Raw genomic sequence first — 11,860 nt, forward strand, 5'->3', positions numbered from 1 at the left:
GAATTGTGGGATTCCACATCGGTTGGAGAGGTGAACGAAACATTCATAAGAGTGTAGAAACCTCTTTCTAGTATACACGTTTTAAAACTGTGAAGCTGACAGAGATACGTAACGGGTCAAAACGGACAATATTTGCTAGTAGTAGACTTAGGTTGTTACATATACAATGGATAAGTTGTGAACTCTACTCAGGTCTCGGGTCACTAACCCAACTAACTCGAAATTTTAGATTGATCCAAAATTTTTCCTCGGCCCAACTGAATTCAACTCGTATATTCTACTAAATATTATTATTTATTTCACAATTAATTTCTTTCCAAATATATTTAGAAAACCTAAAAGGTTTACTAAATTAATTGATGCTAGAAATTCAACTTAAAAAAAGAAAATGATTAATAATATAAAGAAATAAAAAATAAAAATAAAAAGTCTTCCAAATATAAATATTAAAAATAATTTTTTTTACCAAATTAAAAACCATTTAATTAAAACATGATTTACCAATTTTAAATTCCCAAAACTAAATTAAATATTAAATTAATAATTAAAATTTAGAGGTATAGATATGTTTTAATTTGCATCATCCACTTATTATTTAATGTTAATTGTTGGTGGAATATATATTTAAATTGTTTTAATTGTTACATTAAACTCATAAAAAATAACTTAAACAAAACATAGTACAAAGGTTGCATGTTACATGTAAGTAACCAGCTAGCTTACCATGTTTGGTCGGCTTTTATGTCCACACAACTTGTTCCCCACCTTTGTCCACTAAAAGTTTAGCTTTCAATAAGAGCGGGAATTAAATTATGTTCAAATTAACAATAATGTAACATTACGGAGGAGTCGAGGCTTAAAAACTTCAAGGAATAATCAATTTAAACATAGTTCAACCGGTTTAGACATATAACTTGGATCAATATGTTACTGATATCAGTAGTTCATGTTTACAGATATATTAACGAGGTCGTAACATAACATGTAGAGAAGATAAAGAAGTATGTAGCTGCTAGCCTTTTCTTTTTCGACCCTTTTGTGGCATTTTTGGTTTAGATTTGAACGGACTGTGTCGTTGATTTGCAGTTGGATCGTCATAATCATTGATATTCATAATCAAAGACTTTTTTCCCAACATTATTGACATCTTCATATCTTCGTCATGTTTTCCTGTATAGACACAAATAGTAACACCTCGTGATATGTTTGTTAATTTTGTTCAAATTTTAGCCTTTTTCATCTCAAAAACTTTTATTTCTGTGTACCTACGTCTATTTTATTTTTCTAATAATAATAATAATAACAGAGTAGGAATCGAGACGGGTTGAAATGAATTGTAAACTCTATTTTAGATGGGTCGGGTAGACCCAACCAATAAAAATTTAACCCGTGAATTGAACCAACATCCATGTCAACGAACATCCATCTTGACTTAAATTTTAATTTTTTTTATTTCAAAATTGAAGAAAGAAATGCATTAAAGTTTAGATGGGTAGAAATAAAATAGGATATAAATTTATATAATAAATAAATAAGAAAGAATCTTTTATTGAATGGGGAACCTGGTGATGCATTATTTGGATTTAAAATTGACCACTTGCTTCAAAATATTTATTATTTCTTTATTTATATTTTTTATTTGTGCTTTATCACGTGCGAATGCATTTCTCGGGATATGGTCACGTGATTTTTTAACAATTTTTTCAACAATAACAAATTATTTGAACGGGTGTCTGCTTTTTCCTACTTTTTGGATGTCGCTTTTAATATTAAATATAATATTTATTATTAAATTTGGGGAACAATCAGATCTAATTAAAAATAATAATAATAATAATAATAATATCTTAAAATAATAATAATAATAATAATAATAATTCAATCCCGTAAAATTTTTAATTTTTACGAATATGTTTAAATGAATTAATATAGGTTAAAATATGGATATATTCTGACTGTCACATTTATTACCTTAAAAAATAATAAACAAACGAAATAGTTTAATTTTTTAATATTTATCTGTAATAAATAATAATCTACCTACTGTAATGACATATCTAACGTTATGAACCAATTTCCATATTAATATCATGTCTATATCTTTGACTTAATGAGTAACGTTAAAAGATTGAATGAGACGTTTGGTAAAGTTCTTATTACTCGTTACTCGTTTTTTGGTTTGGTCTTTTATTATTTAAATAAAAAAAATGTGTTTAATAATGATTCTCATTAAAATAATATAAAATTATTATAAATAATTTGGAGTAATAATATCTCTCATTCTAGCTAATCACTTTTACGGGGTGTTGGGTTGTTAATTTAATTAGACTTATTTATAAATTTTCAACGACAATTAATTTATTCTAATGATATAGATAAAGACGAGTGAATATCATTATTTTTTTTATTAAATAAATGTTTGATAGAAGAGAGAGAAATACAGGCATATGCATGAATATTGAAAAAAAAAACAAAATTTTAATAAAAGTTTCTTAAATTTTGGTCTTTTTTTTTTTAACAAACAATACAAAAAAATAAATAAATAAAAACGTTATAAAATCATCTCTAAATTGATAAGGGGATAAGAATATCCTAAAAATATAATTAAAAAAATACATTGACCAAAATAATTTTATTTATTTTTTATATTAATATAGTTTTTTTATTATTCTTTAAAAATATTTTCAATATATTATTTTAATTTTTTTTTTTATTATTCTTTAAAACTATTTTCACATGCACTATCCAAGTTCAATGAATCAAGAGTACAATCATTATTTTTCTTTTAATGCAAATAAAAATTGAGAGAAAATCAATCATATATTTTATTAATACAATAAAATTTCATATTTATAACCGTATATATATAAATTATATTAAATAAATCAATTTAAGCATATCTCAACTAAAGTTATTAAAGATTTAAATATTTTCTTGTTATCTATATTAATAATTTATTGGGGTAATTTTTTTGAGATTTGAATGTGTTTAATTCTATCAATAAAATGAGATTTTGATTTTATAATTTGGGTTAGTTTAAATTTTCAAAAAATCAAAACTCGGTTCTGTGTTACCATTTTTTTTGTCGAGTCAACTCAACCAACTTGAAAAATAGGGATATAACTCAACTCTAAGTTACCGTACTTCTAAGATTATTTGACGTTTGTAACCAATGTTAGTTATGCATTCTGACTTGTGAATGTTTGATATTACGAGATTTTCGTTCATTATTAATATTACATATGTTTGGGATAAATTAGATTTTTTAAAAAATAATTATTAAAAAAAAAAAAAAAAAAAAAAAAAAAACAACTCTACAACCTAACTCAACTAAAAAAATATAGGGTTGGATTGGTTTCGATTGGATTGTGAACTCTATTCTATTCGGGTTGGTCCAAAAGATTTTCCAACTCAACCCGTGTACACCCCTATCTCATAATTTCTATTAAACGCGAGTTCGAACAATCTTATAGCCCTAAGAACCATTATATATAAATTTGAGTTTCTCACTCTCATACATTGAACCGTTACTGACATCGTAGCAGCATACTTGAATGTTTTTACGATGAAGTTCGAAAAAGAAACTTAAACCGACCTTTTTGTTTTTCAGTTCATCAAACTGAGGTGAGCGTTTAAAATCGTTCGATTTTAAGAATGCCAACACCGCTCAACTATGTTCGAATCGAACCCAAATCAAATAAAATTCATAGCCCAACACTTGCAAAGAACAAGACATACCTGAAACTGGCAAGCACCATACTATGAGCACCATGAACAGCAACAACGAACATAAACGACCTGCCCTTAGTCCCATATCTCCCTCTTCCTCCCTCTTCCACCTGTGTTAATGTGTTTATAAAGAACAGCAAAAGTTCATCATAGACGCCATTAATGGCCGCAAATTATAACACATGAAGATGGGAGTTGACCTGTTTCCCAAATAATGGGTATATCCCACGTTTGTCATCCACATGATTGATCAATCACTACACTTTTGAGTTGATCATAGCCGTCCATTTTCATGGTCAACGGCCTGATCAGTTGACTTTTGCTATGGCTTAGTTTACCAGTAAAGGAAAGTGCCCTAATTTTGCAAGGCACCCCACTATTCATAGGGCACCGACTGCTGATTGCTCACGGGTGGTTTCACATGTTTTGATCTTAAAATTTAGAGGGATTTTGGATTTTTCGTATCGGTATTGAATAATTATGGAATCATAAGATTCCACCTCGATTGAAAAGGAGAACGAAACATTTCTTCTTATAAAGGTGTGAAAAGCTCTCCACTTTGTTTTGTTTTAAATACTGCTAGCAGACAGATATTGTCCACTTTGACTTGTTACATATCGTCATCAATTTCACAGTTTTAAAACGTATCTACTAAAAAGAGGTTTTCACACCTTTACAAGGAATGTTTCGTTCACATCCACCCATTGTGGAATCTCATATGCAGTCTCAAAGGTGAACGATTTTCCTACAATGCCATTGATGGGAAAGAACCAATGCACTTTCTCTTCCTGTCCAAAAGAAAGTAGATTGATGACAGGGAGAAGAACAATGAGCATAAAAACGTTCTAAGAAACCCCACTATCAAAAGCCATATAAAGCAACTACCAAATCTCAAACCTATCATCTCATCAACTTTGGTTCCCAAACTTCATTGTATTTTAGGTTGACTTAGGGCATGTTAGTCCCTTTGAATCATCATTAGTTCAAGTAAAAAAGAGATGATTGACTTCATACCTCAACAGATGGATCCCCTCCATTAGTTTGGTTGAGCCGAGTTCCTATCAACCAATATCAATTCAATACAATCACCAATCCAAGTATTAATTACCATTCTAAAAGTCGATGGTTTAATCCTTACCTCTGCAATTGTTGTACTAAAAAACATACACAATCAATCGAGTTCCCAATTCTCACGAATGGCCTCGGCCCCAATTACTGTTCTCATTCTGACTCGTCAGCATATACATACATGTCTAAGAGAGTTTGAGATTAGAAATCAGAAATCCATCATATTACAGAAAGATCCATCCGAGGAAGATAACTGATTGTGCTTTTACTTCACCGTTTCTTGAACCCATATTTCTTACGTTCATAGAACAAGTCTGTTTTTGCACTGCCTAAGTTAACAATCTTTGGACATCCATCTCTATCTTTCTCCTGCTGTGTACACTCTTTGCAGTAGTAGGCATCTGAAATTCCTACTCCTCCACAGATCACACACCGCCCTTGGAAAGACCCGTAATTGCATTCATCACAAACCCGAACGAGCGTACAGGGACGGACATAAGAATCACATATTACACACTTCCCGTCGCACTTCTCACAAAGTCGGCCAATGGCGATTCCTGGCTGCTTTCTGCACATAATCAAATCGGGATGATGCTTGGCCATGCTTTTTGCAACTGCAACAGTCTTTCAAGTTCCTGTCAATTTTGTAACCTGCAGATGGATTTTCAAACCTGAACTTTTAGAATTAACTTCATGCACCCCACCAAATGAAATCTTAAACACAAATAAACGATTAGGCATATGAATTAAGCCACAGAAAAAGGATGGAAGAGTAGCAACCCCTAGTGTTTGTAAATATGATCTCATCGAGCTTCTCGCCACAAGCAATGAGACCGTTTTTGTATTAAGTCACAATTGAGTAAGAAACCATTTTGGTCGTATTGTATCCAACTAAAGCAAATAAGAACAGATTCAAATGACTGATGCATATCATTAGAGTCCCTTGATATTCGGTCAATGAAGCTCAAGCACAGGCTAAATATGATACATAACTGCACAACAGCAGACTAGAATCAAACTTCAAATTTCACTCTTCTTATGAGGTGTGAGCCCTCACATTGGTTGGAGAGGAGAACGAAGCATCCTTATAAGGGTGTGGAAACCTCTCCTTAACAGACATGTTTTCAAACCTTGAGGGGAAGCCCGAAAAGGAAAGTCCAAAGAAGACAATATCTACTAGCGGTGGGTTTAGGCTATTACAAATGGTATCAAAGCCAGACACCGGTCGGTGTGCCAGCAAGGACGCTAGGCCCCGAAGGAGGTGGATTGTGAGATCCCATAACGGTTGGAGAAGGGAACGAAGCATTCCTTCTAAGGGTGTGGAAACCTCTGCCTAACAGACGCGTTATAAAACCTTGAGAGGAAGCCTAGAAGGGAAAGCCCAAAGAGGACAATATCTGCTAGCGATTAGCTTAGGCTGTTACATAAAGCTACTGCTTTAAAAGAAACTAACAAATTTGCATCCTAAATATGATATATATTCACAATGAAGTTGGAATTTCCCAAACAACTAGTAAATAATTTAGCTAAAAACTTGATAAAATTATTGGCCAACTGTACTTCCATCCCTGAACATTTAAAGTGCATGCTGACATGCAAGGATAAACAAAGCCCACTTAAGTATATATGGAAAACATAATCGAAGCTAAAAAGATATAAGCTAGATGATGTGTCTAGTGAATTTCACTACAAGCTATCACTGAGGAAGGAAATGAATTTGGTTGTTTGAGCCTTCAAGAATTTTAATCACACAAAAATGGAGGAATATCGAAATGCAACCTATATACATTGAAAGATGAAATTGAGCAAAGTAAATTGAGAAAAAATAAATGTGAGCATTTCATGACAGAAAATGAAATGTAGAACTCTTGAATGCGATAATTAGAAATTTCTCTTGTAATTCCTGCTTTCCATGTTTGGTCCGTTACCTTGGATCGAATCCTGTCTAAGGGGTCTATGGTAATCAGGCCATTTTGTTAAATTTTTTGTAAGAGGACAACTAAGTTCTTATTTTTGGGTTCTTTTCCAACCCATATCGTAAAACATGTTGAGCCAAATCTTGGTTCATGTAAAATCTACTTTATTTAGATTGGAAAGATCAAACGATTTTACGAAACCATGAGTTATGGCTTGAATATGTAGTCAATCCTATTTATGATGGGAGAAGTTGACAATTGAATCCAATTTTGCCCATTATTTTTCATAGGAAGGACCTGGATCATCTTCTTTCGGGTGTAATTTTTCCGAGTTGTTTGGAGTCGTTTCTTGAAGATGACCATATATTGTTTTACATGAATTTCATGAATTTCCAATCGCCCTGTTGGGAGGAGCTCATAGAATAAAGTGATTGGTTCATTCCCATTTAACTGAACGATTACTCCTAATGAACAATTGAAAAATGTCTAGAATCATGTTTGAAATCAGATTTGAGTTTCTCAGTGTTTGATTCGTATTTCCAACCAATAATATGTCTGGATTCATGTTCTCATTTCCATAAACTCAAAGTATCATTGGTTACTGCATTGGTTAATTGAGGGAGAGAATTTCAATTTTCAAAAAAACAAAACTCATATACAGATCAAAATAAGGTTAATCAATCAAGCTAGGAATGAAAACAGAATTAGATGACTGATTTATGTCCGAATCAGAACAGCTTGCCGCAAGGCTGTTCTATCCATTAGACAAGTCCTAATTTGTGTTTTTCAAGTGAGAAGAAAGACATTGATGGAGATCGGAAGAATACCGGTAACAATGCAGTAGAAAAATCAGCGGCAAGACTGCTAGGATGGAGGCTGCTGCAGCGGCGGCAACACTGAGCTTCTGAAACGGAGGAGGAGAGGGCGGGGAGCACGGATGAAAGAGTTAGGGCTTTTTTTTTTTTTTTTTTTTTTTTTTTTTTTTGGCTAATTAATAAAAATTCCTTAAAAGTTTGCTATTATTTCAAAAATACAATAATATCCTTAAATTTTTTTAAAAAATATATCTTTTCAAAAATAATTAAAAAAAATGTCTCAAAAAAAAAAAGACCCTTTTAATTTTTTTTTAAATATATTTTGTGAATTTAATTTTTCTCGAAGAAATAAATACTCCAAGATCAAAATAACTTAAAGTTTGTACAGATAATAATCTCGCAAAACCCAAAACTTGGAAATCAAAGTAATTTTAAACTTCTAGAACAAAGAACCTTCTAGAAAACTCTAGAAATTATATTACGAAAAGTAACTTGAATTTTTTAAAGGGAAGAAGCTTCTATAAAAGTCTACTATCCTAAACCAATGTTACTTCAGGTCTCGTTTGATAACAATTTTGTTGATTTTAGTTTATAAATATATTTCAATCTATCAATCTCTATGTACTGTTGTCAACTTTTTCGATATGATTTTGAAAACTAAAATAAAATAATTTTTTAAAATTTTATATTTGTTTTAAAAAAATAAAATATATTCGATACAAAATTATTTAATATTATTTTATAGATTTTCACTCGTAATATTATTTTAAAATTTTATATTTAAAATATTTTTATTTTATAGATTTTCACTCGTAATACATCTATTTAGAAATGACCATCTAAATGGAACATCAGAACTACACCGACAATGATATCAATGAAGAATTACTACAATGATATCATCAGAACTACATACATCTATTTTCACTCGTTGATGGGAGGTACGACGTGTCACACAGAATACTAAGAGGATTGTGGATGAAGTGACAAGAGACACGAGGAAGGCAAGTATTTGTTGGACATCATATTGTCACTTGAGCTACTTCAATAGTGAGTTGAATCTTTAACAAAGAGTTAATTCGAATAGATCAGTTGATCGTAGTCGTTGGTGGGTTCTTGACCTACCTAATACTTAGGCAAGTAATTTACAATATTCCTGATACCCTGATGTAATTCATGAAGAAAGGGATGATTTATCATTGATTGAGATAAAACATGGAAATACAAAGGTCAAACCAGATACGTTCATTTAATTGGTAGTGTCGAGATTTTGTAAGGACTACCTAAATGGGACGATAAATTAGAAGGGAAAGGGAAGAGATTTGTCTATTAGCTTAACAGGGCCGAGAACGAGACAGACATTATATTTCGATCTTGCCACGTCCGGTCGCCTTGCCTTTATATATACATATACATACCTATATACACACTTAATAAATATTTTTTAATAATTATTGTATAAGTTAACAAAATAAATGTGAACATATTTGTATTTATCTCAATGTATTTCAAATATTAATGTTAAGTATTTTCTCAAATTTCTTAATCAACACGGAGAAGAAAATAAAAAGTAACACAAAACGCAGCGTTGCATGTGATAGAGACGTTGGTACACGACGTGTTCTCCAACGGTCGCCTTAAGGAAAAAATCAAAATACTTGAAATTACAAAACAGCCCCTTCCTCACGAGTCATTGGTAACGGTAACTTCCCAGAACTCTCCTGAACTCTGATCTTTGGGCCCACCCATTGCTCACACCTTCAGTTTTTTTTTTTTCAGTCAAGAGATAATTGAATCCCACTTTTGAAATTTTTATGATTTTTGACTTCTTTTTATCCACAATTACCTTATTGCCCTCCTATTTCTAAACCCTATTCCATTTTTACCCCTAATGTTCCCTCTCTTACTCCAAACAACGAAGGATAGTGATGGAAACGGGGAGGAGAAATCTCTAAACAACGAAGGAATACTTAATACCAGACATTGATATTTTGGTCTTTCATACATCAAACCCGACACAAAATTAGCAGTCACTGTATGACGACACTCGAAATTCGTTAACTTTTAAGGTTTATTGTCTACTCTTTTTACCGAGCATGTCCAATAAATTTTCAACGCGTACGATAATTAAGTCGGCACACGTCCATAATTTCAATACCTTAATGCTTAAGGTGTAGACACTATTTCACTATTTGGACTTAGTCATCCTACGTTGAAAAAGACACAAATGTATCATATGTAACATGTTTCTTTATTTTTCTTCCTTAATAAATGGAAACGACAAACATTATGTTCTTTGGCTGCCGACTCGACTATATCCCTGGACTCTTAAGTCAGAAACCAAAAGCAAAGAGGGGCAAATGGGGTATTTCACATGGTGTGAAAAGGAATATTTAGTCAAAATGCGTTAAAAATGATCCAAATCCACCTGGCCCACCCCACGCTATGAACACGCGCTGACCCATTCCCCATTTATAGTCCCGTTTAACTTTTCCCATTTTTTCGAAATCTAAATTAAATCCCTTAAATTTCAATTTCATTTGAAGAAAATTTCACTTCTGGGTGTTTGATTTTCTCTGTGTTCTTGAATTTGGGTCTTTCTTTTGGAAGATGTCGGTCTCCGTCGCGGTGTCCAACTCGCCGGGATTTTCCCCTTCCTCCTCGATGTTCTGCAACAAGCCGTCGATTATTTCTCCGGCGCCGGAGGCGCTGACACTCACTTTGGCTCATTTGAATTCCTCGTCTTGCTCTTCTTCGCCTTCTTCGCCTTCTTCCCCTTTTCGGATTCGGTTTCCGAGGCCCCCTTCTGGGCTTTCCGCAGCGGCGGTGGCGGTGGCGGTGGCTTCCACCTCTTCTCCTTCATCGGCGTCGTCCGGCGCGATATTGAAAAGAAAAAGACCGGCGAGGTTGGATATTCCGTTGATGCCGTTGAGTTTTGCGGCTCCGGTGATGCCGTCGCCGTCGTCGTTCAGGGAGGTCGTGGAGGCAGAGAGAGATGGGTACTCTGTGTATTGCAAGAGAGGGAGGCGGAGAGTTTCCATGGAAGATCGGTATTCCGCCGTCGTTGATCTTCGAGGAAATTCCAAAGAGGTAAAAATCGTTTAAGAAATTCGATTTTTAGAGGATTTTGGGTTATGGGGCTTAATTTTGTCTTGTTGTTGTCGATTTTTCAGGCGTTTTTTGGTGTTTTTGATGGACATGGCGGCGCAAAAGCTGCAGAATTTGCAGCAAATAACTTAGAGAAGAACATTTTGAATGAAATTGAAACAATGGCTGATAACGACACTGATTTTGAAGAAGCCATTAAACATGGCTACCTCACCACAGATTCTGAGTTCCTCAAGGAGGATCAACGCGGTGGCTCATGTTGTGTGACAGCCCTGATCAAGAAAGGCAACCTCGTCGTCTCCAACATCGGTGACTGTCGTGCTGTTCTCAGCAGCCACGGCATTGCCGAGGCTATCACGTCGGACCACCGCCCGTCCCGGGAAGACGAGAGGCAGCGGATCGAGTCCACCGTAAGAATTGAATTGGTGTAGATGACGATGACGATCACGATTGAACTGAAATTTGGTGGCTTTTGTGTTTGTTGCAGGGTGGATATGTTGATATGTGCAATAATGGGGTCTGGAGAGTGCAGGGGTCTCTGGCTGTCACAAGAGGAATTGGGGATGCTCACCTCAAACGAGGGGTGATAGCTGAGCCCGAGACGAGGGCGATTCGTATCGAGCCTCGACATGAGTTCTTAATCTTGGCCTCCGATGGATTATGGGATACGGTAAGCAATGGTCCAAAATGGACAATATCTAGTAGCGGTGGGCTTGAATCGTTACAGAATCAAACCCGTTCGATCAAACGTAATTGTAATTGTATTGAGTTGTTTGGTGGGTTTTGTTTTTTCAGGTGAGCAATCAAGAAGCAGTGGAGATTGCACATCCATTGTGTGTAGGGATTGAGAAGGCGCAGCCATTGGTGGCGTGTAAAAAGCTTGTGGAGCTATCTATTTCAAGGGGCTCAGTTGATGACATTAGTGTAGTACTCATTCAATTGCCTAACTTCATCTAATTGATATCAATTCTTGAGTGTACTAACGAATTTTGTTATCTCTGTTGGGTTTTGTTAGTACCCATCATATTCTTTTGTATTTATTCCTCCAAATTTTAATAATATTCATTTTCGTATCCGTCTTCGACTAAGAATTTGGTTCAAATGTGTTTTAACATCTTTTCTTCTATTATCTTCAAGTCAAATATTGATATATCGACTTTGATTCTCTATACAAAGTGCTATTAAAATACTTTTCTGGCCGTGTAATTTTGCTTCCCACCAACC

At 33.9% G+C, this 11,860-nt stretch overlaps 3 protein-coding genes across 3 annotated transcripts; 1 reads left to right on the plus strand and 2 right to left on the minus strand.

Annotated features, from left to right (window-relative positions):
* Nucleotides 1-948: 948 nt before the first annotated feature.
* Nucleotides 949-4,783, minus strand: LOC147786553 (uncharacterized). Its single transcript, XM_087120399.1, has 3 exons — nucleotides 4,744-4,783; nucleotides 3,739-3,839; nucleotides 949-1,170 (listed from the first exon to the last, which is right to left on the minus strand). Exons 1-3 carry the CDS (start codon nucleotides 4,764-4,766, stop codon nucleotides 1,013-1,015), a joined length of 282 nt encoding a protein of 93 aa, XP_086976525.1. The 5' UTR covers nucleotides 4,767-4,783; the 3' UTR covers nucleotides 949-1,012.
* A 69-nt stretch (nucleotides 4,784-4,852) lies between these two features.
* On the minus strand, nucleotides 4,853-7,696 carry LOC111782700 (PHD finger-like domain-containing protein 5A). Its single transcript, XM_023663497.2, has 2 exons — nucleotides 7,541-7,696; nucleotides 4,853-5,448 (listed from the first exon to the last, which is right to left on the minus strand). The coding sequence occupies exon 2, from the start codon at nucleotides 5,398-5,400 to the stop codon at nucleotides 5,068-5,070; it is 333 nt and encodes a 110-aa protein (XP_023519265.1). The 5' UTR covers nucleotides 5,401-5,448; nucleotides 7,541-7,696; the 3' UTR covers nucleotides 4,853-5,067.
* A 2,329-nt stretch (nucleotides 7,697-10,025) lies between these two features.
* On the plus strand, nucleotides 10,026-11,711 carry LOC111782698 (putative protein phosphatase 2C 25). The gene is made up of 4 exons (XM_023663495.2): nucleotides 10,026-10,618; nucleotides 10,702-11,046; nucleotides 11,124-11,306; nucleotides 11,432-11,711. The coding sequence occupies exons 1-4, from the start codon at nucleotides 10,139-10,141 to the stop codon at nucleotides 11,591-11,593; spliced, it is 1,170 nt and encodes a 389-aa protein (XP_023519263.2). The 5' UTR covers nucleotides 10,026-10,138; the 3' UTR covers nucleotides 11,594-11,711.
* The last annotated feature ends 149 nt before the right edge of the window (nucleotides 11,712-11,860 follow it).

This window comes from Cucurbita pepo, chromosome 20, assembly GCF_057944985.1.
Source record: "Cucurbita pepo subsp. pepo isolate OVF chromosome 20, ASM5794498v1, whole genome shotgun sequence".
Classification (NCBI taxonomy): domain Eukaryota; kingdom Viridiplantae; phylum Streptophyta; class Magnoliopsida; order Cucurbitales; family Cucurbitaceae; genus Cucurbita; species Cucurbita pepo.

Excerpts from the sequence above, each read along its gene's own strand:
- LOC111782700 (XM_023663497.2), bottom strand. The coding sequence starts at position 5,400 with ATGGCCAAGCATCATCCCGATTTGATTATGTGCAGAAAGCAGCCAGGA.
- LOC147786553 (XM_087120399.1), bottom strand. The coding sequence starts at position 4,766 with ATGGAGGGGATCCATCTGTTGAG. Across the intron at positions 3,840-4,743 it reads GAGGGGATCCATCTGTTGAG|GTGGAAGAGGGAGGAAGAGG; the intron begins GTATGAAGTCAA and ends ACATTAACACAG. Across the intron at positions 1,171-3,738 it reads ATGGTGCTTGCCAGTTTCAG|GAAAACATGACGAAGATATG; the intron begins GTATGTCTTGTT and ends GTGTCTATACAG.
- LOC111782698 (XM_023663495.2), top strand. The coding sequence starts at position 10,139 with ATGTCGGTCTCCGTCGCGGTGTCCAACTCGCCGGGATTTTCCCCTTCC. Across the intron at positions 11,047-11,123 it reads GGCAGCGGATCGAGTCCACC|GGTGGATATGTTGATATGTG; the intron begins GTAAGAATTGAA and ends TGTTTGTTGCAG. Across the intron at positions 11,307-11,431 it reads CCGATGGATTATGGGATACG|GTGAGCAATCAAGAAGCAGT; the intron begins GTAAGCAATGGT and ends TTGTTTTTTCAG.